Raw genomic sequence first — 23,773 nt, forward strand, 5'->3', positions numbered from 1 at the left:
CGAGCCATCAGGGAACACAGCAAGCAGGAGGAAGAAATTACTGTGGTTAAATGAGACCTAAATGTTACTGTTTTGGCCTCCACTTAGAATACTGCGTGTACTGGGAAATCATGCTAAATATGCTGTCCCCACAGTGAAATATGGTGATGGGAGCATCATGCTTTGGGAGTATTTTACTTCAGAAGGTCTGAGTTTATGGGAAGGTAAACTACATACTATTAAAATAATTGAAAAAAATCCATCAAAATCTCCAGTCAGTTCTAAATTTTCCACTTTTTTTAATGTTAGAACATAATAAAATCAAATTAAATTCAAAAACTGAAAAATATTTGTTGTTTACTCCTGGCCAAAATAAAATGTAAAAAACAAAGGAAAATTTCATATAATTAATTTTTCTAGATTGAAGTTTGCCAAAAATATTGGATTGTCCCAGCTGAATACACTCTTCAAGATTTTACAAAGAATCCTAAAGACTATGTATAATTTTCCTTCCACTTCACATTTATGCAATCATTTCTGCTGGATTATCAAATAAAAGTTTTACACAACATATTGAAGTTTTTTTTGCAATGTGAAAAAACGAGAAAAAGTTGCATTAATACTTTTTTTGTTTTGTTTTATTGCTGTACGTAATCAGACGTTATTTAAAGACATCTGACTCTGTGGATGTAGAGTAGACAAACACGTTCCCCTTATTTTGATAGTCTCGAGTTACAGCATTCTTTTTTTCTGCATTCTTTTTTTCTCTTTTTTTAATACTTGACCTATTTGACAGCTGTGGATCCCTCAGCTCTCACTTCAAAGCAGCGGTAAGCACCATGTGGAGATGCAGGCTCACTTTCCTTTGTCAGGTACTTTAGTGCAGCAGCTTTGGAAACTCTATTTGACAGTCATAGGTCAGTTAATCTGTCCTGAAGCACCCTGTTACAGCTGTGGCGCCTCACTGCAGGTCTTCCAAGACTCTGAGCTTAATTAGAGCCTGAGCATAAGTTGCCAGTTCAGTCTGCGGTCCACGCTGGATCATGTTTCTACTAAAACCTTTCCTTTTTTTTTCTGATCACCTTTGTTTTCTGAAATTTGCAGACAAATAGCAAGAAAAGTGATTGATCTGCAGAGAAATAGCCTGCTCATTTGCTCCTGCTCTTCCTAGAGGAACGTTTCCTCTAGGAAGCTGCCTAATTAGCCACATTTATTATTGAAGAAATATGTTGCAGTTAGTTCAAGGAGCTAAGTCACCACCAGACGTTCTCAGTATGGCCAAATTAACTGAGAATTGGAATGGAAATGTTTTCACAAGACTGTCCTTCATCCAGTCTGGCCCACTGTCAGTCTCTGCCACCACTAAGGCCACTTCCACAACATAAGGGCGGGAGAGGGTTTGTGAAGAGGCAGTCTGGCCAGATTGATCCTGGTGCCAGTAATGAGGTCTGACACCAACTGCATAAGGAGACAATGTGGGGACCAGCAGCACCAACCACAACCACTTGAGTTTTTAATAATCGCTAAGATTGGCAATGGTGAGCCACCACATCTGGTAAACCATGGAGGAGGTGGCTGCAGTGCAGGAGAACTCACAGGAAGTCCTACGGTTGTTTAAAGCGAAAGATGAATGATATTTAGAGGGATAAATTATGTATCAAGATTCCCACAAGAGCAGTAATGATCTAAAGACAAACCATGGATGGTATTTGGTTTGACACTTGCTCAGATTGGTGATCTATAAATATCCTGATGAATCGCCTTTGTTTTTCATACTTTTTTGTTTGCTTAAACTGTATACAAGTGATACAACTAGGCATCCAAACCTTACTGTAATCAAGTCAATCATATGTTAGGAAAAACAAATCCATCCATGAATCCATTTGTCTATGCGTGTCCATCCATCGTCCATTCATCCACAGCACTATCTTTCTGTCTATCCGCTTGTCCAGCCATCCATGTATCATCTATTCCTCATTCCATCGGCCCATCTATTAATCTATCCATCACCCAATGCAACACCCAACCTCTTAGTTAAAAAGTTAAACATGCTGGGAAGAAAATGAGATGTGCATTTGTGGTGTGAGACGGTGGTGGCAACATCTGAGGGATGACTTTCTTTAGTAGGGACAGACAACATGGTGGGAGTTGATTGGAAAATGGATACATAAAAACATGTCAAAGAATTTTAAAAGACTTGAGACTATGATATAATATGTTTATTCACACAATGAGTCATTAAAAGAAAACATGCCACGCCATCATTATCCAACTACTTCCTATTGTCTTCTTCGTGGTTTGCGCCAGTAGCCACATCTGGTTGTTGATCATGTGACATGATGCAACAAAAGTGTTTCCATTGCAGTATTGAAAAATAAATCAATTTCAACATAGCCAAATATTGGCCCTATTGAAATTGGCCAATATTTATTATATATATACAGTATGTATACACTGCCTGGCCAAAAAAAAAGTCGCCACCAAAAAATGGTCACACTCTCTAATATTTTGTTGGACCGCCTTTAGCTTTGATTACAGCCCGCATTCGCTGTGGCATTGTTTCAATAAGCTTCTGCAGTGTCACAAGATTTATTTCCATCCAGTGTTGCATTAATCTTTCACCAAGATCTTGTATTGATGATGGGAGAGTCTGACCACTGCGCAAAGCCTTCTCCAGCACATCCCAAAGATTCTCAATGGGGTTAAGGTCTGGACTCTGTGGTGGCCAATCCATGTGTGAAAAAGATGTCTCATGCTCCCTGAACCACTCTTTCACAATGTGAGCCCGATGAATCCTGGCATTGTCATCTTGGAATATGCCCGTTCCATTTGGGAAGACAAAATCCATTGATGGAATAACCTGGTCATTCAGTATATTCAGGTAGTCAGCTGACCTCATTCTTTGGGCACACAATGTTGCTGAACCTAGACCTGACCAACTGCAGCAACCCCAGATCATAGCACTGCCCCCACAGACTTGTACAGTAGGCACTAGGCATGATGGGTGCATCACTTCACCTGCCTCTCTTCTTACCCTGATGCGCCCATCACTCTGGAACAGGGTAAATCTGGACTCATCAGACCACATGACCCTCTTCCATTCCTCCAGAGTCCAATCTTTATGCTCCCTAGCAAACTGAAGCCTTTTTTTCTGGTTAGCCTTACTGATTAGAGGTTTTCTTACGGCTACACAGCTGTTCAATCCCAACCCCTTGAGTTCCCTTCGCTTTGTGCGTGTGGAAATGCTTTTGCGTTCACAATTAAACATACTCCTGAGTTCTGCTGTTGTTTTTCTTCGATTTGATTTGACCAAACGTTTAAGTAATCGCCGATCACGATCATTCAGGATTTTTTTCCGACCACATTTCTTCCTGGAAGACGATGGTTCCCCACCATCCTTCCAGTTTTTAATGATGCGTTGGACAGTTCTTAACCCAATTCTAGTAGTTTCTGCAATCTCCTTAGATGTTTTCTCTGCTTGATGCATGCCAATGATTTGACCCTTCTTAAACAGACTAACGTCTTTTCCACGACCACAGGATGTGTCTTTTGCCATGGTTGTTTAAGAAATGAGGAGTTACTCATTGCATCAGTTGGGGTTAAATAACTTGTTGCCAGCTGAAAGATAATCGCCTATGCAGTACTTATCCAATAGGAGGCTTGTACCTATTTGCTTAGTTAAATCCAGGTGGCGACTTTTATTTTGGCCAGGCAATATATATATATATATATATATATATATATATATATATATATATATATATATATATATATATATATACAGTACAGACCAAAAGTTTGGACACACCTTTCTAATTCAATGGGTTTTCTTTATTTTCATGACTATTTATAAGGCAAGAAATCCCACTTATTAACCTGACAGGGCACACCTATGAAGTGAAAACCATTTCAGGTGACTACCTTTTGAAGCTCATCAAGAAAATGCAGAGTGTGTGCAAAGCAGTAATCACAGGAAAAGGTTGCTACTTTGAAGAAACTAGAATATAAGGGGTATTTTCAGTTGTTTTACACTTTTTTGTTTAGTGCATATTTCCACATGTGTTATTCATAGTTTTGATGCCTTCAGTGTGAATCTACAATGTCAATAGTCATGAAAATAAAGGAAACTCATTGAATTAAAAGGTGTGTCCAAACTTTTGGTCTGTACTGTATATATAAACACTCTTGTACCAAAACTTTTTAGTGAAAAACAAGAATCTTTTCGAAATTGCTTTGTTTCCATTGAGCAAATTTATTTTCACAATGTTGAATTTCACAGCAAGTCACTTGTGCCTCATTTCCACTGAGTGGTCAGTGAGATTTGACCAGGGTCATCAAGGCACTTGGCCTTGGCCTTAGTACTGACTTTGATGTGCTGCTAGCCTTCACAGGGAATTGCTGTGTTTGTTGTGCGGAGAAAGGGAACCCCGGGGCAGCGGTGTGAGATAACACTGTTAATGACACAACCCTGTAGAAGCAGTTGTTGTTGTTGGAGACTAATCTCTAATATTAGTCCTCTAATATTAGAGATGTACTTACCAATATCTATAACTGGGTTTCAGTCCAGTTACAGATATTGGCTTTTCTGTGAAGCCCACCATGCACTTTGCTCCATGTCAGCTTTCCTCACCACAAAGCAGAGAACAATGCTCTCTGCTGAATGCTCTTTAATCTTTCAGGCTTTGTGAGGAGACAATGTCAAATGTTATTTTTGTGCCAAATTACAATCATGACAAGATAATCAACTGTTTTTATCTGAAGTCTTTTTGTTGCCGAAAAGTCTGGCATTAAAGTCGGGTTAAGCTCTCTGAGAGTCGCACTTTATACCTTCATCTGTGTTCATCAAACTCTCAGGGAGGCAGCAGACAGCGTACTGGAAGGAATTTGCGTTGTTAATTGACCATCTGTGGATAACACAACATCCCATACTTAAATCTGATTAGGGGAAAGAAAACAAGGCTGTTTCTCTGAGCCTGTGTGGAGTTTTTAGCTGTTTGTTCTGTAATCCTCAGTAAACTGGAGTTCTGCTGTAAATAAAGACGGCTGTTTTTCAGCCTCACACTGTGGAGGGTCTTATTTCTGTTCAGTTTAATAAACAATATGTTTGGATTTTTTTTAAAGCACTTTTAAGACTGAACATCCACATAGAGAAAACCACTATACTGCTCACAGTTAGTTTTTTATGAGAAAGGTTAAAGTTAAATAAAGGGTGGATTAACACTGCTTGGCAGGAGGAATGACCTACATTCAGACTGCCACTCAAACCTCTCTATAGGCCCCCCTCGAAATAACCTTTCAAGTGTTCATGGTCTCGATCATGTCAACAATCCTCTCTGTTCTGAAATGGAGGTTTTGAGGATTTTTTCTTAAAGGTGTATTCGACCATAAAGAGCAGCAGAACAGCCTGGCTCTCATGCCTCTTCTAAATGCTTGTCTACAGTGTGAGGTTCTCTGGGGCTCCATCCGCCACACTGAAAGGCCTCGTTTCCCTGACAGCTTCCCCTCTGTTCATCTCATTGCATATCCCCAAGGAAGGAAGACACAGGCTCTTTAATAACCCTCCTCTTTATTAAAGGATTATGTGGGGATTAAAAGGCCATATCATAAACTCATGTTAACATCTGTTCAAAGCCTTTTCCACAGCTATAAAATTAGCATATGTTACTTATGTGTTGTTTTGAAGGTAGTTTTATCCTTTTATGAAAGGTGGATTTGGCAGAACATTTCTAAAATGCAATAATAAGACCAGTCTCCTAATATTAGAGATGTACTTACCAGAGTTGAGGTTCTAAGTGGCTCATTTCCGATCACCAATTTCTCAAACTTCTTACAAATACCCATTTAAAACTATTCTGATTTCTGTCAGAGCAACAGTATACAGGTTTATATTTCTTTTGGTAAAGAAATATAAACCTTTCTTTATATTTTCTTAGTGAATTAATAGTTGAAATCTTTTGACGGGTAAAGGTTTATATGAAACCTTTACCCGTTTCATAAAGGTAAGTGTTTGATCTTTTCTAGTTTCCTTAAACTGATGTTTAGCAACAGTTAACAGCTGACAGCAGTGTTGGTAATTTTTCCAATTTCTATGTCCAAAATTTACAGTTAATGAAGGTTTTGTTCACTAGAGCCCCATCATTTGTAGTATTTTACAAGATAATATTCATGGACCTTTTCAGAGGCAACTTAAAAGCACAGCTAGCCATTCTGTGGTGCTAACTTTAGCTAGATTAGCAAAGCAAAAAAAAACATATTCTCAAGTACCAGTGGCCATTATTATTCCTCCCAGTCTATCTGAAAGTTACATTTGTTTGTACTAAGAACTGCTTGCACAAAACTTTATCTTCTACAGTATATTGTCATTTCAAATGGATGTTTAGTTACAGAAAATGGTTAGCATTAGCAGCATGAGGAATTTTCTGATTGCTAATATCAAACAATATTTATTTACATCTCATCAGGTTTTTGCTTAGAGTAACTAGATATTTTATCCAATGATTTAAGTTAAAATGTATTGGCCTTGCTATCCTTAAGAATACAGCTCAGCCAACCTTTTATTGGAGCTAACGTTAACTCAGTTAGCAAAGAACAAAATATTGCTTCAAGACATGCACTATAAATGATTAGTGTTTTATCTTCTATATTCTCATTTCAATTTGTTCATTAACCAAAAGAAGCTAGCATGAGCACATTTTCTGACTAAGGGCAAATTAATATTCTCACCTAATAAAATGTTTTCTCACAGTAGCTTGATCCTTTGTTCTATTTTTTGAGTACTTTATCAGGTAAAACACAGCCAAGCTAATCATTCTATTGAGCTAACTTTAACTCAGTCAGAAAAGCAGATGAAATCAAACTTGAACAAAAGTGTCTAAAAACATCTGTTTATTTTTATTATTATTAATCACTAAGGCCCATTTAAGATAAAAAATGTCAAGATGTCACCAACACATGTATTATCATACAAATTAAAAATACAAATGATATATTAAAACTGATGCTTTTCCTCCAACAAATGTGACATTCACAACCACAGTAACTATATGCCTTTGTGTAGCATCAGTGAAATTATGAAGATATGAAAATATTAATTTTTCCCTCTTTCACAATTCTCATAACTAACAGATAATTGAATTTTGATTTCCCAGACAGTGCAGGATTAAATAAAGATCTAATAAAGCTGTTGCTGCCTCACTCCATCCACAGTAATGCAAAGACAATAATGGAAAATCTCGAGCCAGCTGCCTGGCAGATGAACAGTTTTCTGCTGTATGTTTTCCAGCCTCGGAATAGACAGGCAAACACACAAACTCCCTCATTGATGGCTCAGTCCAACTTGATTTGCTTCACAGAGATGAGCTGACATCACAGTTCAAAGCACAGCTGCCTCCTGCTGCCCCTAATTATTACCAACAGGCTGAAGAACCATATAAGCTGCCATATGGCACATTGAAGAGAAGTGAAATTCTAAATTAGCTGCAAAACAAAAGCCAAATCCAGAGCAGGTAGTCGTTTCCAGTGTTGTCTTAGAGGTCAAATGTGACATTTTAATGAAAGAAAATGGGCTGCGAATAACAAAGCCGCAGCTGTGTAAATTCCTCTCCTGACAGTGGAACAGAATACGTTTGATTTTGATCTAATTAGTATTCTTTTAAGAAGGGAATGGCTACCCTCCTGCTGTTAAAATAGATTTAACAGAAACCCATTTGAAGATGTACTAGAGATCCTTCTGTGTTTGTACACAGGAACAGAAGCATTGTGTTCTGTACATTCAACCCAGACCTTCTGTTAGAGGTTTTCAGAGCAGCAAGCCTGTAAAGGTCCAGTGTCTTTATCTGCATGGAGTCCATGCAAGCGAAGCCGAATGAGCTTCTCAGCCCACTGAACTGAGGCTGACTGAGAGACCTCCATGCCCCATTTGGTCCCCCTCATTAAAAGCACCGATGCAGAATGCCTCGGGCTCACCAGGCTAAAGGCTTCGTCTCTGATTAGTTGTAACATTACACTCTGTGCGCAATTATTAGGCAAGTCTTAGTTTTGACCAAAGCAACATTTTTATGCATATTTTAAAACTCCACATTGTGTAAACTTGAATAGAAGACACTTTCTTCAAGCAGTGGTACATCCAAAATACAGTGGTCTGCATCTTTCAAGAAGACCATGATTGTTATGCAGGACAATGCTCCATCACATACATCAAAATACTCCACTATGTGGCTAACCAGTAAAGGCCTTAAAGATGAAAATATAATTAAGTGACCCCCTTCATCACCAGACCTAAACCCCAATGAGAACCTGTGGGCCCTTCTTAATCGGGAGATTTATGGTGAAGAAAAACAACACATCTCTGAACAGTGTCTGGGAGACTGTGGTTGCTGCTGCACAAAAAGTTGGTCGTCCACAGATCAAGACCCCATGAATGGAAGGCTTATAACTTATTGAAAAGAAGGGTTGGTCACTGATTTATTTTTTAAACCTCTGGTCGGACCGTGTGATCCGGAAAGTACTTCTATACCTTTGTGTCAGGTCTGCTAATCTCTGTTTAGGGTCTGGTCAGTTTTCCTCATACAAATGACTCAAAGTCTTCTGGAGAGAAATGTTGCAGGCACAAATGTAGGTCTTTTGGATGTTGTGTTCGGCTCTGGCTCTCTCCCACTGCGCTCTTCTATTTCTCTGGGAAGTGATCCAGATTCACCTCACTGTTTTGTTTTGTTTTAAATTACATCCAATAGTGACACAGTGTGGCATTATCTAAATTTATAATATGATAAACAACTACTCAGACAAAGTTAGCCTTCCTTGTTTACTCTGTAGATTCCAGTACAGAACAGACCAAACGATGTCATTAACCCATTAGGTGAAAAAATGGCGACCTCCATTGGTGGAAAATAGAACAATATACATTTTTTGAAGTGATTATGAGTTTTGGCATATCACAAATTTTTTGTTAATAGGAAAATTACAACATATCTAAGCCAACATGTTCAACTAATTCTGGATCACTGTAATGCTTTGTTGGAGTGCCGAGATTCCAGAGAGCCATGTTGGACTGCTGGAGCCTCCGTGCAGTGAGAGGGCAGCACAAAACCCCTTGTGTTCCTCAGCTGATGTGTAACGTCACACCTTGCTGTGGGAGACAAAAACTGGGGATGTCAAATTCTGGGTAAATTAGAGCAGCTCACAAATAATAAGCTCACAGTAATAAGACGTCTTCTCTCTTTAAGTTGCGTCAGCATTTGTTTTTGTTTGGATTTAAATACGGATCCACATTTTTCACTTGCGATACCGTATGTACAGAATTATAAATTTATTTGATTACTCTGCAGCAGCTCAGCACACTTAAATAAACAGTTACACAAGCTTGGTCAAACATGTAAAAACAACACAACTTTACTTTGTGCAGTCAGAACTGCTTAAAGGAGTTTAACAGCCAATGTAAAATAAATCCTAAAGAAACTGACAAAAACAGTTGGTTGACTATGTTTGTCAAACATGTCAAAAACATGTTTCACAAAACATGTCTTCAACAAACCTTTCAAATGGATTAGAAAGTGCAATTACAAATTCTAAGTATAATGCTAAATAAATAATGATTTATGAGCATGATGTTGCTCATAGCACAAATCATAGAATTAAACTGATTGGTGCGTCTCTAGATTTAAACTCACAATAAAGAGGTTGACGACTTTTTTTTCTGTGCAATAATAACCTGCATTTTCTATTTTATGTTGTCTTGCAGAATTATTTATTCTCCTTTAACTTTTTCACACAATAAAGTGGACGGAAAAAGATACATTGTTCCTTTTCCTATAAAAAGCCCCCCCTGAAAATACAAAGTGCATTTGTATTAAGCCCCCATACAGTAGTACAGTAGGACAAATTGTAACTCGTATATTTCACTGTTCCTCTGACTGTGACGCTGCGGCCTGACTCCGCTCTCTAGTGTCTTTTTTTTTTAAGCCTGTGGTGCAGGTGTGTTTTTTCGGGAGAAGAACATAGTTATCAGTAGTTGTTGTCGCTCTTTTTTTCTTCTGGGCAAAAACATTTACCAAAATTTGCCAAGCTGTATTACGTATATTTAAATACCGTAACGTTATTGGCACACAGGTAGAGAAGAAGCGTGGAGACTGTTTAGCCAATCAGGACGCAGAATACAATGCACAGTGGAAAAAAAAACTGCACAAAAAAATCCTCTAAGCAGCAAGGCCGTGAAAGGTGAACAGCGTTATAGCGAGGGTTCACTGTACTGTAAGTGTTTAGTAGTTTATCTTCTATATTCTCAATACAAACTGATGTTTAGCAACCACAAACAAACTGGCAAAAACAGTTGGTTGACTATGTTTGTCAAAAATGTCAAAAACATGTTTCACAAAACATGTCTTCAACAAACCTTTCAAATGGATTAGAAAGTGCAGTTACAAATTCTAAGTATAATGCTAAATAAATAATGATTTATGAGCATGATGTTGCTCATAGCACAAATGAGGACAAAATAGCACAGTTTAATTCAAAAACATGATCAATTTTTTAACTTCTAAAGCAAACAAATATTATCTAATGAAATTTTTTTTCTTATATTAGCCCATTTCACTCATGACTTAAAATGATTCTGAAAGATTGCTGTCAAGAAAACATGAAATTTTTTGTCTGACATCTGATTTCAGTCTCTGCCGTTTGAGAGGCGAATCTTCATTTAGATCTGGTCTCAGACTTTTTGGATCTCTGCAAATTCCTGTGAGAGCGGGGCATTTAGAGGCTTTGTGCTTTCATCAGCACATGGAGCCTTTAAGTGGCTCAAGCAGACTTAATTAGCCTCTTCTCTGTGGCACACCGCAGCCTTTTGCTCAAACTAATCTTCTCAGGTTAATGCCCAGCACTCCCTCCACCGACCGTCTCTGACAGAAGGGAGACTACTTAGCTAAAAGATGAATCCTGTACGCAGCCACAGCTCATGAACTTGATTAATTAAACAGAGACTCTTCCTAATTAATGTCTTATTGCACTTGATCTGACTATGACCCTGTAACAATAGGGGGGAAACTGTGGTACCTCATTTACCAAAGAGAAGTTTGTACTCATTGTTTTATTTGATAGTCTTAATTAAAGAGTGATTACGTTAGTTTGTTTGCGAGGAGAGAGGAAAACATTTAATTCTGTCATTTCTGTCTTTGTCCTGCAGGTTAATGGGAAGGACCTCTCAAAAGCCACCCATGAGCAAGCAGTGGAGGCATTCCGCACCGCCAAGGACCCCATCATGGTTCAAGTTCTACGCCAGGGTCCTTACCCCCAACTGCTTGCCCCCATCACAGACACCCAGGTGTCGGACATCAGCACCCAGACCGACATCACCCTCCAGCATATTGTGGCTCTCACCAAGCTGCCTCCCGCCTCACCCCCGATGACAGAGCTGGAGGAGTATCTGCTGCCGGAGGAGTGAGTAGAGTGGCTGATAGCACTGCATCGCAGATTCATGGGAACTTCAGAGTGATCAAAGACCGAATACGGTCAAGGTCTGGGCATAGATTATTCTTCCACTTAGTTAATCTTTTTTTTCCATGGAGTCTTAGAGGATGAACCAGGAAAATTCCTTTTCCACAAATTAAAAGTCCATCTTGATGTAAAAGGAAACATACAGACAAAACGACGTTGCTGACACACCTGGTAAAGATGTGTTTGTGACCAATTTAGAGGGATCTTAAACTGTTCTTTTTGTGCACAATTTCTTAACCTCTTCTCTCACCACAAATGTTTTGTGTGTGTGGCCTGGGATGAAAACAGAATGTGGTTGAACCCAACAAACTCTAGCGATGCACCAATCAGGTGTTATTTCTGGTCCGCTCTGGTTCTCTAAGATCTGACTGATCAGTCACCACTTTCAAACATTTTGTAACATAGAAATATATATAAAGGTTGCAAACTAGCATGGACCGGCTAGTCTTCCCCTCCGTGCTTATGGGTTGGACTGGGAAAGTTTGCCACATCAGAACTTATTCAGCATATCTTCCCATCATCCCTTTCTTGTTCGGAAAAGCCAAAAACTACTTCAAGCTGGCAGAAAAAATATTTTGCGAAATTGAGGAAATTATTTCGAATTTTGCTGCTTTCATCAGCCATTTCTAATGTGATACTTCAAGATGTACATAAAAAATTTATATAAACACAATTGTGTTCAGTTTACTAACAAATTAATTTTCACAAAGAAAAAGTTGCTGATACTTTGCACTCCAAGAACAATAGACACTCAGCATTACAGTTCCTCCACCGTACTTTACCGTGTGTTTTATGCAGCGTTAATCGCTAAACAGCTCAATGTCTCATCTGATCAAAGCACACGGTTTGCTCTGGGATGTTTAGTGGGCAGTCGTTACATTGGAAGATAAAGTTGTCACTGCCCACTTTTTTAGCCCACTCCCACCTTTGTTAGAGTCCAAAGTGTAGGAGGAGCAACAGCAGCGCTGAACCACAGGCTCAGTCAGAGCCGCTGAAGTGAGGAGCTAGCTGTGGCTCTGCAGCACAAACAAAAAACCCTCCAGTAAATAAATACTTAAAGCAAAAGACATGTAACACATTTTATTTACTTTCACTGCTCAATAGAGTGAAAGACATTAACAATAAATATCAGACTGCAGATAGTTGCAGTTTGATTTGGCTGAATCATGATAAACAGCCTCGTTTGGCCTTAAATCAAAACTAGCTAAACTGGCTACATTGCTTTCATAAACTTTGCTCTTTTTTCTGTCGAAGGTATTTCAATTATATTAAGCTTTCTAACTCTTACTTTAATAAGAAGAGTTTGAAACTGGAGGGGCTGAGTATTACCATTAGCCAACAGCTCTGTATGGGAGCCGAGATCAGAGCAGCTGACAGTAAAAAAAAAAAAAAAAAAAAGCAATACTTCCCAGATATTCAATTCTAGACTTTTCCAAGATTGGGGAGTCTGGATCCCCCTCCCACCCCCTCCCTGCCCCTTTTGTATTTCCGTCCATGCCTGGAGGGTTGCTTTGACTCATTACTGCATGTTTGAGAAAACCTTGAATCTCCCATACCTTGAATCTCTGTATGAGCTGATCCCCTGCTCATACAAAGCTCCACCTTGTGGAGTGGCAAAGAACCACTCCACCACTCAACTCCTCCAGACTAGCGGCAGCAGAAATGAGCAAACACCTGGTGGAACTCAGCGTCTGCTGAAAAAATGCCAATGCTCCTAAGAACAGTTGTAAAAGGCATCACAAACATTGTTGTGATGCTGAAGTGCCAGAAAGGGTAGAAGCTTCTTAAAGAGACAGAGGCCAATTTCATGTTGCCAGATGTGAAGTCAAATTTCTTTTCTTACTTTTGGTATATACAGCATTTTCATAGCAACTGAAGGAGACAGTTGCTTTATTGCGCTGTAAAATTACAAGTGCCTGGAAAACACATAACAACCCCCCTTTAATTTGCAGGGTAGCATAAAGTTAGGCTCTGAAGCAATGAAAAGTCTAATGAGTCCATTATTACACTCTTCCAACGTGACGATGCTTCAGTACAGACAGATGCAGTGATGTGCCTACTGTACAAGCCTGTGGCTTCAGTGGTTGCTGTGGTTGATCAGGTCTAGATTCAGCAACATTATGAGCCCAAAGAATGAGGTCATCTGATATTTGGATTTGCTCTCTTATGGTCTCAAGCCATCAACACCCCATGAATGATGGCTTGTCTTGCCTCTGGAGAAAGCTTTGATAACAAAGAGCAAGCAAGCGTCACAGTCTGACGGAAAATGTTCTTGCCAATCACCAGAGATGACGGCAGCTCCGGGGCACATTAAAACAACGGTTCTGCTCTTTTATAATTGCATATTCTCAAGCTGCTGCTCCTCTTTCTGTGTGTGTGGGAGACATCACAGCTCCAACACCGTGAGTACACATGCACCGTGACATCAGGAATGTGGCCTCTAATGAATAATAAGTGGTTTCTTTTAATTTTAGTCAAATGAATAATGTGACATGCTAATTTGTAATTAGCCTCTGGGTGTAGCTTCAGTATATCTGATTTTAGACTGATTTCCTTCCAATTGCATTCCCTCTTTGTGTCATTTTATTTTTAGACCCTGGGGTAAAATTAATTCCAAACACATTAAAGGGTTTCTGAGTTTTGGGCTTCGTTATGAACTGTTTCCCTAATTTATTTTTCACTCTTTTCGGATTTATCTCACACACACTATTTCTTCTCCCAGGTCTCCTCCAGAGCACACATATTTTGACCCCAACGATTTCCTGGAGGGCATCCAACAGGAGATAGAGCGCGAGGGGCTTGAATATGAGGTAAAACTTAATCTCAATTTAGATCTCTCTGCTGTTTTATCAGTAACACGAGAGCAGAGGTAGACCTGAGATGAAATAATCCAGCTGAATCGCCTTTTTTAGTGGTGACCACGTCCTGCTGGGGCCATTGTTAGCTATCAATGACAAGACTGGAGAAGCTGTTTTCTTTTAACATGCACAGCACTGACCTCATTACTTATTAGCAACATTAACCTGACTTCATGCAGTAAACAAGGGGCTCGTCAGATAATATGCTGTCCTCACAATGTGTTACTTTACAAAGCTAACAAACCTAGCGATACAGCTAGCCAGACAGTTAGCTAACACCTGAAGTGGGAATAATCCAGTCCTCGATTGTTTTGTGGTTTTATTCACAACTCTATTTCATTTTGTTTTGTAAAGCCGTAACAAAATATGAGGGTAAGTATTTATTAATTATACATAAAATACTAAAGGTGACTAGACTTCAACTAATAATAGCATAGATCACAGATGTCAAACTCCAGTCCTCGGGGGCCGCTGTCCTGAAACTTTTAGATGTGCCTCTGCTGCACCACCTGAATAGAATAATTAGGTCATTAAGGCTCTGGAGAACTGATCTACACAAGGAGGAGGTCATTAAGTCATTTCATTCTAGTGTTTTGTACCAGTGGCACATCTAAAAACTGCAGGACAGTGGCCCTTGGGGACTGGAGTTTGACTCCCCTGGAGATGCTTCTTAACATAGATAATTAGCCAAGGATGTACCTTGTACAATTAGCTGAAGCACATAGAAATGATTAGTTTAACTAACAAAGCACTACATAATATTCAAATAATTATTGATAACATGAACCTACAAATGAATAATCTCCAAGGAACAATGTATTTAAAGGACAGCCAGTGACGCCATGCGTTCAGCCTGACCAGTTCAGACCAAATTTTAAGGTCAAACTTGTTGAACGATGTCCACCAGGTGGCAGTAAAATTCTGTTGTACAACTTTTGTTTCAAAAGTAACTAAAATCAAACAAAATATTCCAAGGGAGACAACACAGATAATTAGTCGGCACAGATAACAGCTGCATCCACCGCTGACAGCTGCTGGGTGAGTGTATGATGTTCACTCTGATGACCTTTGACACATTTGACCCCTCTAGTTGGAGGTGATCTTCTCCCTGATGTTAAAGGCACCCACAGAGGATTAATCCAAATCCTTGAATGGTGGCCCCCAGTTTAACAGTGGCCTTAAAAGCAGAGCAGGGACTTTAATATGTTCATTTGATTAATTGATTACATAGATTTTAAAAATAAGTCAGTAGGAATTCCCCTCAGATGGGAAATATTGACTTTTTTACAGCAAGGCAAGGCAGAACTTTTTTTTTTTAAATCAATTTTCTATGTCTGACCAAATTAATTTTTTCTATTGACTTTAAAATTCATGTGCATCAAAAGAGAAAAATTGAAGATTATAATGTTTTTAATAATTTCTTTTTTTTTTTTTTTGGTCTTTTATTTGTTCTCCTGCACATAGAAAATGAAAAACATTTTTTGGTAAGTCTTTTTGCTTTTTTCTGTGTGTTGGAAAAAAAATGGCACAATATTTTTGCACTTGCCATTAGAGCTAAAACAAAACGAAAGTAAGGACTTAAAATACTTTTTTCTTCTCTTTTGGTTATTTGCTGTAGAAATAAAAGAAATGTGGTTTATGTAGTGAGAAACACTTAATAGAAAAACAGTCATATTTTGCACACCACCATTCTTTCATGCTTGTCTACTAGGAAAAAATGGAGTGCGAAGAAGGAAAGAAAAACATTAATATTTTAATCTACAAGTTTTTGTTTTTACTTGCATATGACTTTAATGTCAAAAGAGAAAGAAAATTTGATCAGACAAAATGTGTGTTGAAAGAAAAAAAGCTTTGAGGTTTCCATACTTTCACCATTCCTGAACTCCAAAACTGAAAATCTGAAGGAATAAACTGCTTATTTTCAATTATGCATTTAACCTCATTTTACCTCATAGAAAAACTGTCAAATTTTACACATCACCATTCTTTCATGCTTGTCTACTAGGAAAAAAATGGTCAGCGAGGAAGAAAAACTGATAGTTCAGCTGGTTTAGTTAGCATGCTGTCTAACCTCATCAGTTAGCTAATCCCACTTGTTTGTGGATTTGTATGAAATTGCGTTAAATGTTAGCATTCAACATGAAACATTACATCCAATTCTGGGCCAAAAGCAGAGTATCACTCCAGATTTAGCCATCAAATCACTCATGGTTTAGTTTTTTTAGGGGCTACCCCTCACAGAGCGTGGCCTTTGGCCTCTGAGACCAATGCTGTTCTTAACTTTATCTGGATCTGTGAGATTAAAGGTGTTGACAAGTGAAAAACAGCACATTGGCTGTCTGCAGCTCACTGCATCATCCCTCATGCTGTCAGTGGGCCTCTAAGAAAAGCCGATGGCCTCCTGCATCCAGCTGAAAGATTCATTACAGTGATTGATAGATTTGCGTTGCTCTCTGGCCCCATTTTGTGGTCAATACATTTACTTTGTCTAGAAACACACTTACACGAGCTCCCAGCTATTTTTCTCCTGCTTCGCTGGGGGGAAAAAAGTAATTTCAGGTTTAATTTGTATCTAACCAGGAGGTGGATCTGTACCGAGCAAACATCCGAGACAAACTGGGCCTGACCATCTGTTACAGGACTGATGACGAGGATGAGGCTGGGATCTACATTAGCGAGGTAAAAGTTCCAGGGTTGTGCTCAGATCTACTTTAACACTTAGTGACAACAAACTGTACTTGTCAAAAGGAATAATGTTTGCTTTAATTCATAATTTAAACATGTTCCTTTAGATCGATCCAAACAGCATCGCTGCAAAGGATGGTAGAATTAGAGAAGGGGACAAAATCATACAGGTAAGAGTTACAAAAACTAATGCTAGAAGCTTCAGTTGGTTTGAGTAGAACTAGAAATAATTAGTGTTAAAAACAGAAAAACAGCCAATTTTTATGTTCGTCCAGATCAATGGTGTTGAGATCCAAAATCGAGAGGATGCAGTAGCGCTGTTGACCACTGAGGGCAACCAGAACATCTCTCTGCTGGTGGCCCGACCAGAGATTCAGGTAATAAGCATGTCAGAATATGTGTGGTATAGTACGGGTTAGTACTGTAAACCCAGAGATTCACAGAAAAATCATCTGGTGATTGGAATTGGATGATTTTCATCTTGATTAACCCAGAAACTCCAAAATCTGCTAATTTTCTGATCAATGCTAGCAGGAGAAATGAAATCCTACAACCACAACCTACAACAAAATTGTGTTTTTTGTTCTACAATTTTGTTGTGGGTTGTGTTTGTAGGATTTCCCTTTCCCTCATTTTCCTGCTAGCGTTAGACACACACATTTGTTTTGGTTGTATTTACCCAGAATGCCTTGCGCTTTAGTCTGCTTTCTGCTTTTGGAGCGGTCTCTGGTCCACTAGTGGTTCACTTCAACCAAATCGAGGCCTAGGTTTTTAGGCGAATCAGAGATTGCTTTTTTGGTCCACATCAGAATTCAGTTGTGATTCACACCTCCTGAAGTAAACTGGACTTGTTACCCGTTTTACAGCGATTGGTCATCCATCCACACAATGTGACATTACTTCTGCTGCTAAAGTATAGCTTACAGGAAGCAGAGAAAAAGATTATTAATGTTGCGTCTTAAATCTGTATCTAAATCGACCATAAAATTCTGATTAAAATGAAACTTTTTGAAACTTTTGACCAATAACTGATAACCGGTAACACTGTATAATGCTTTTTGGATAACAAATAGGCCTTGAATATCAGAAGCATGTCCTCTGCTCCCTCAGTGTTTTTGTGTGGGGTTTTTTGTGTTTTTTGTTTTTTTTTACATTTTCACTGTTTCATATGTGTGTCTAAAAATGCGTCTCTCTTGTGCTCCTTATGGCATCCCAGCTGGACGGGGGCTGGGTGGATGATGATAGGAACGACTTCCTGGATGACCTCCACATGGACATGCTGGAGCAGCAACACCATCAGGCCATGCAGTTCACTGCCAGCGTGCTAGAGCAGGTACACACACACACACACCTTCACAGCATGCTGAGCAGGAAGACACACAATCAATCTGAGTAATTAATGTTTGACTGGTTTCGGGTTTCTTGTTTTCATTGTTAACAGAAGGAGACTAGGAAGACATTGGGTTTATGAATAAAACCTTTTAATCTGTAACTAGTTTCTTGCAATATTTGTAGATAAAACATGGGCCTTTACTTTTATGCAGTGTATACATCTTTTCACAGAATCTTTACATTCTGTTTGCAGGAAATACTTAAAGCTCACTAAGTCCTGACATAAAGGAGGAACAAAGTCTTAAAGTGTTAGCTACTAGAACTAATGGTGAAAAACAAAACCAGACATTTCTTCCTATATCTTTGAAAAAAGAGAGCATCAAACACAACAGCTAAATGTTTGTCAGTTTAGTCGTCTGGAGTCCAGTGTGTATTAACTAGTCTGGAGTCCAGTGTGTATTAACTAGTCTGGAGTCCAGTGTGTTTTAACACAACGCCCTGGTGGAAAGACATCATCAATGATCTTAGTGAGGCAATTATTGCAGACCAACTCAAAAAGCCAATGGACTTCTATTTTAGAAGTCCATCATTCTAAAATAGGAAACATTGTTTAAAATTGAGAATGGTTCAGCTCTAGACCTTCCCTGAAGTGGACAAGCTTTCAGGTTGATGTTAACGATAAACCACTTACTGGTCATCCAAGAGGTGACAGTACCTGACAAGAGGTACATGTCAGGCCCTATAATGTTGACGGTATACTTTGAAAAACAAGTATGGGTTGTTTGGAAGATATAAGAAGGAAATTATTTCTGAAAATACAATTTTGCAAACCGAGGCATAGTTTAGCAATGAGCAGGAACAAAGTACAGATGTTCAGACATAATGAACAAAACCACATATAGAGAAAAACTAACACATTAGAAAACCTCACACCAAGCACAGTGGTAGAAGGTTGATCATTTGGCTTATTTTGCAGCTTGTAGTAAGTATTTTGTGACAACAGAAGCTTGGTCTCAATATGGTCAACAACAGGACATTGATTCAAAAACTGTCTGTAAATCTACAGGAGAATAGTTAAAACATCCATTAATTCAGACTGAACTGTTGAAGTAAGAGTAATAGCACATCTACATTACCAAATATCCTAGAATTTGATGAAGCTTTGCACAAAATGTAATCAGTTCAAGATGTTGATCCCTAAGATGACTCTACAAAGTTAATTGAAGATGTGGATCTTGGTGTGCATCTGAGTTTAAGATCTTTTATGGTCGACTAGACAACTTTCCAAATTTACTTGGTTGTTTGTCTTTGCAGAAGAAGCATGAGGAGGACGGGGGCACCACAGACACGGCCACGTTGCTCTCCAACCACCACGAAAAGGACAGCGGTGTTGGCCGCACAGACGAGAGCACCCGGAACGATGAGAGCTCTGAGCAAGAGAACCTCGGTGACGATCAGACGACCACAGCTTCCAACACGCTGGGCAGCTGCAGGAAACTGACCTATAGCCAGGACACCCTCGGCAGCACTGACCTGCCCTTCAGCGGCGAGTCGCTCATCTCTGCAGACTATGCCGACGCCGACTTCCTGGGCATTCCAGTCGACGAGTGTGAGCGCTTCCGAGAGCTCCTGGAACTAAAGTGTCAGATGAGGAGTGGCGGCGCTCAGGGCCTGTTCAGCCTGGCCGCTGGGGGCACTGAGGGTCAGACAGAGGAGGGCGTGGATAAGGAGCTGGAGTTGCTCAACGAGGAGCTGCGCAGCATCGAGCTGGAGTGCCTGAACATCGTCCGTGCCCACAAGATGCAGCAGCTGAGGGAGCAGTGCCGAGAATCATGGATGCTCCACAACAGTGGCTTCCACAACTACAACACCAGCATAGACGCTCGCCGCCACGAACTGCCGGACATCACAGAGCTGCCTGAGAAATCAGACAAGGATAGCTCAAGTGCCTACAACACCGGCGAGAGCTGCCGCAGCACTCCTCTCACTCTAGAACTGTCTCCGGATAACTCCCTCCGTCGTGGAGCAGAGAATCAGGGCGCAGTCGGACTGTCTGGATCTGGAGTCTCAAATGGCAAGATTCACAAGCCCCTCTTGTCCCCGGTGCAGGAAGCCGGAGGCCCCAGGCGGTGCAGAGTCTCCTCTAAAGACCTGGACGGAGAGCTACAAGCCGAGAGCAAAGAGAGGAAGCTTGGGGAGACGGGTAAGGGTGGACGAGGCTCTCAACCACATTCCCCTTACAAGCACGCTCACATCCCGGCCCACGCCCAGCACTACCAAAGCTACATGCAGCTGATCCAGCAGAAATCTGCAGTGGAATATGCCCAGAGTCAGATGAGTCTGGTCAGCATGTGCCGGGATGCAGTCAGCCCCGGTGACCATGAGCCCAGGATGGAGTGGAAGGTAAAGATCCGCAGTGACGGCACGCGGTACATCACGAAGCGGCCGGTCCGGGACAGGCTGCTGAGGGAGCGTGCTCTCCGTATCCATGAAGAGCGCAGCGGCATGACCACGGATGACGACGCCATCAGCGAACTGAAGATGGGCCGCTACTGGAGCAAGGAGGAGCGGAAGCAGCACGCCATGCGGGCCAAGGAGCAGAAGCAGCGCCGCGAGTTCATGAAGCAGAGCCGAGTGGACTGTCTGAAGGACCAGAGTGCTCCCGAGGACAAGAAGGAGCCAAACATCATCGAACTCAGCCACAAAAAGATGATGAAAAAGAGAAATAAGAAAATTTTTGACAACTGGATGACCATCCAGGAACTGCTGACCCACGGCACCAAGTCACCTGATGGGACTAGGGTTTATAACTCACTTCTGTCTGTGACCACGGTGTGACTCCCACTCCAAGGTGGAAGTGGGCCAGCGTGTACATATGGCGGTACTGGCTTAGACAGAGAGGGCTGCCACCAACATGTGGCGTCACTGTGTACATAGGAAATCAGAAAAGCCTTTCAGTTCCTACATTTTCATTATAGGGCTCCATTAAGTGATGGCTGGGTTTCACAGAATGGGACTTTGCAACTAAAGCAATGATTTTTTTCAGTAACCTTTTCTACCTTTGAGCTCTTTTAGATATTTTTTGGAAACTGCAATATGTGACTCTTTTTGGAAGGTTTTGAAAGTGTGTAAAAAAAATGTGAGCCATACTTTACCAGCCAGCATTTATATATATATATATATATATATATATATATATATATATATATATATATATATATATATATATATATATATATACAGTATATATATATATGATTTTAGTGTGATACTTTTATGGAGAAAATGTTATTTTACCTTTAAAAAAAAAGTCAATCAAGAAAACCTTTGTATAAGGATTTTGGAGAATTATAAAATATAATTTGTATAAAATGTGTGGGTTTTTTTGTTTTAATTTCTCCCAAAAGATGCTGATTTCCCAAAGTTAAAGACTACCGGCGGTGTACCATCTATCCCAACATGAAGAGAACATTGATGCTGATGTGTGTGTATGTACGATAATCTTTAGAGTAAGATGTGGAGTATGTGTTTTATGTTGTGCACACACATAGATGCTCTTGCTTTTGTAGAATTTTATGTATCGGGAAGAGAAACCAGCTTAACAAATCCCTAGTTAGCCTCACAATTTGAGTCTTGTACAATGAGAGATAATAAATTATTGTTTTATATATGATGAACTTTGAAATGTTTTTGAAGTTTCATTTTTGAGAATTACTGAGGACCTAAACTAGTAAAAGCAGATCAGAAATCCTTGTAAGGCTAATTTTATTGTCATATTTGTACAGCTGCTCAAGACGCATTGATAGTCATTGAACTTTTTCATATTTTGTGACATTACAGCAAAAAACCTAAGTACATTTTACCAGAATTTTATGTTATAGTCCAAAACAAAGTAGTGAGTCATCATGCAGTTTAAGAAAATTGATACATTGCACAGATTTGTATTCAGCCCAGGCCAATAGTTTTAAAATGTCACCTAATAAGTTGAGTCTACTTATGTGTAATTTATAATGAATAAAATGAAACTGTTCTGCATAGGTGCTGTTTGTAAAGTTGCAGTCAAAAATTAACAAAAAAGGAGAAAAAATACAAATCTGATGCCATTCTTGGAGGACACTGTCTGGGTGCACAGATAATGTAGGCCACCGCTAGCTTTAGCACCTTTGGGACTTTTATTAGATGAGGAAACATTTTAGTCATTTAACACCCACTTTAAAGAACAAGAGTTTTTTCCACAAGAGTTAATCAAAAGACACTAGCTACAATTATACACTGCTCAAAAAAATAAAGGGAACACTTAAACAGGTGTTTAACACTTAAAGTGTTCCCTTTATTTTTTTGAGCATTATACATGTATATATATAGAGGCATTTTGTGAAAGTTATGGTCATTTTGTTCCAATATCTTGATTCAGCTCTTATTTTGTAGGACCGAAAATGAGAACTTAAGTTTGTCATGCTTTTATGCAACAAGCTTCAACAGCTCACTGAAATCATGAGCTAGCTGCAGTAAAAATACACCTAGCAAGAAAACATGCTTAAGTAACAAAAACTGGCAACATAATACATCAAAACATCAATGTTGATAAATTGTGGTACAGAACAGTCAGCTAAATGCTTCCGCAAGAAAATATATTTTCATCAACTTACCAGAGAAACACGTCTTAGACACAGAGATGTAACTACTTTCAATGCTGGAACTGCTGCAGTTTGGAACTATTGGCAGCTGGATGAAACACTTGACTTCCGAATTCTATGGTGTGTCTGAACTCTCCTTACATCCCACCAAACCCTAAACACCAGAGTTCCAGTCACCTTCTAATCTGGCCACGTAAACTGGTTGCTCCTCCGAATATAGCCCCCATAACTTGCTAAATATGATAAAGGGTGAGCAAAGTGGCGATTGTAAGGGGGTCTTGAATGGAGAAATGGGATGGAAAGAAGAAAACCACAAAGAACTTCCACAAGGCAAGGGAATTTAATTTATATAGCAGGTTTCAGCCAAAGACAATTCAGTGCTTGTACAAAGAAGTTAAAAACAACATACAAACAAAAACACATCAAACATATTAAAATTAGACAGATTAAATATAAACATTTTTATTAAAAAAAATTATAAGTAAATAAAAATTTAAAGGCAACCGCAAATAAAAAGGTTTTTAACCTTGTTTTAAATAAACTCAGGGTGAGATCAGTCTTACAGTGAGCAGGAAGCCTTTATGTTGGTGCATAAAAACTGAAACTGTTTCAGTGTGTTTAGTTGTAACTCTTGGAATTATGAATAGGTTTGATTCAGGTTATTTTAAAGGTCTTAGCGCATGGAGGGTTGAAAAAGACCAGAAATGTAGCCTGGGCTTTTATTGTTAAGTGCTTTATAAACCATTAATGAAATTTTAAATTCTATTCTTTGAACAACTGGAAACCAGTGGA

The 23,773-nt window shown here is 39.4% G+C and overlaps 1 protein-coding gene across 3 annotated transcripts in view; it reads left to right on the forward strand.

The window, feature by feature from the left end:
* The window catches only part of pdzrn3b (PDZ domain containing RING finger 3b), a 126,176-nt gene extending 104,912 nt beyond the window's left edge, over positions 1–21,264 (forward strand). For 2 of the 3 annotated variants that reach the window (XM_032548968.1, XM_032548969.1), the window contains 7 exons: positions 11,159–11,412; positions 14,192–14,279; positions 16,908–17,006; positions 17,120–17,182; positions 17,288–17,389; positions 18,229–18,345; positions 19,659–21,264. In XM_032548968.1, coding sequence (XP_032404859.1) covers positions 11,159–11,412; positions 14,192–14,279; positions 16,908–17,006; positions 17,120–17,182; positions 17,288–17,389; positions 18,229–18,345; positions 19,659–21,182 — 2,247 coding nt within the window. In that variant the 3' untranslated portion in view covers positions 21,183–21,264. Of the gene's footprint in view, positions 1–11,158; positions 11,413–14,191; positions 14,280–16,907; positions 17,007–17,119; positions 17,183–17,287; positions 17,390–18,228; positions 18,346–19,655 lie in introns of all 3 variants that reach the window. The other variant, XM_032548967.1, reaches the window with a different exon arrangement.
* The last annotated feature ends 2,509 nt before the right edge of the window (positions 21,265–23,773 follow it).

Source organism: Xiphophorus hellerii, chromosome 20 (assembly GCF_003331165.1).
Source record: "Xiphophorus hellerii strain 12219 chromosome 20, Xiphophorus_hellerii-4.1, whole genome shotgun sequence".
NCBI lineage: Eukaryota > Metazoa > Chordata > Actinopteri > Cyprinodontiformes > Poeciliidae > Xiphophorus > Xiphophorus hellerii.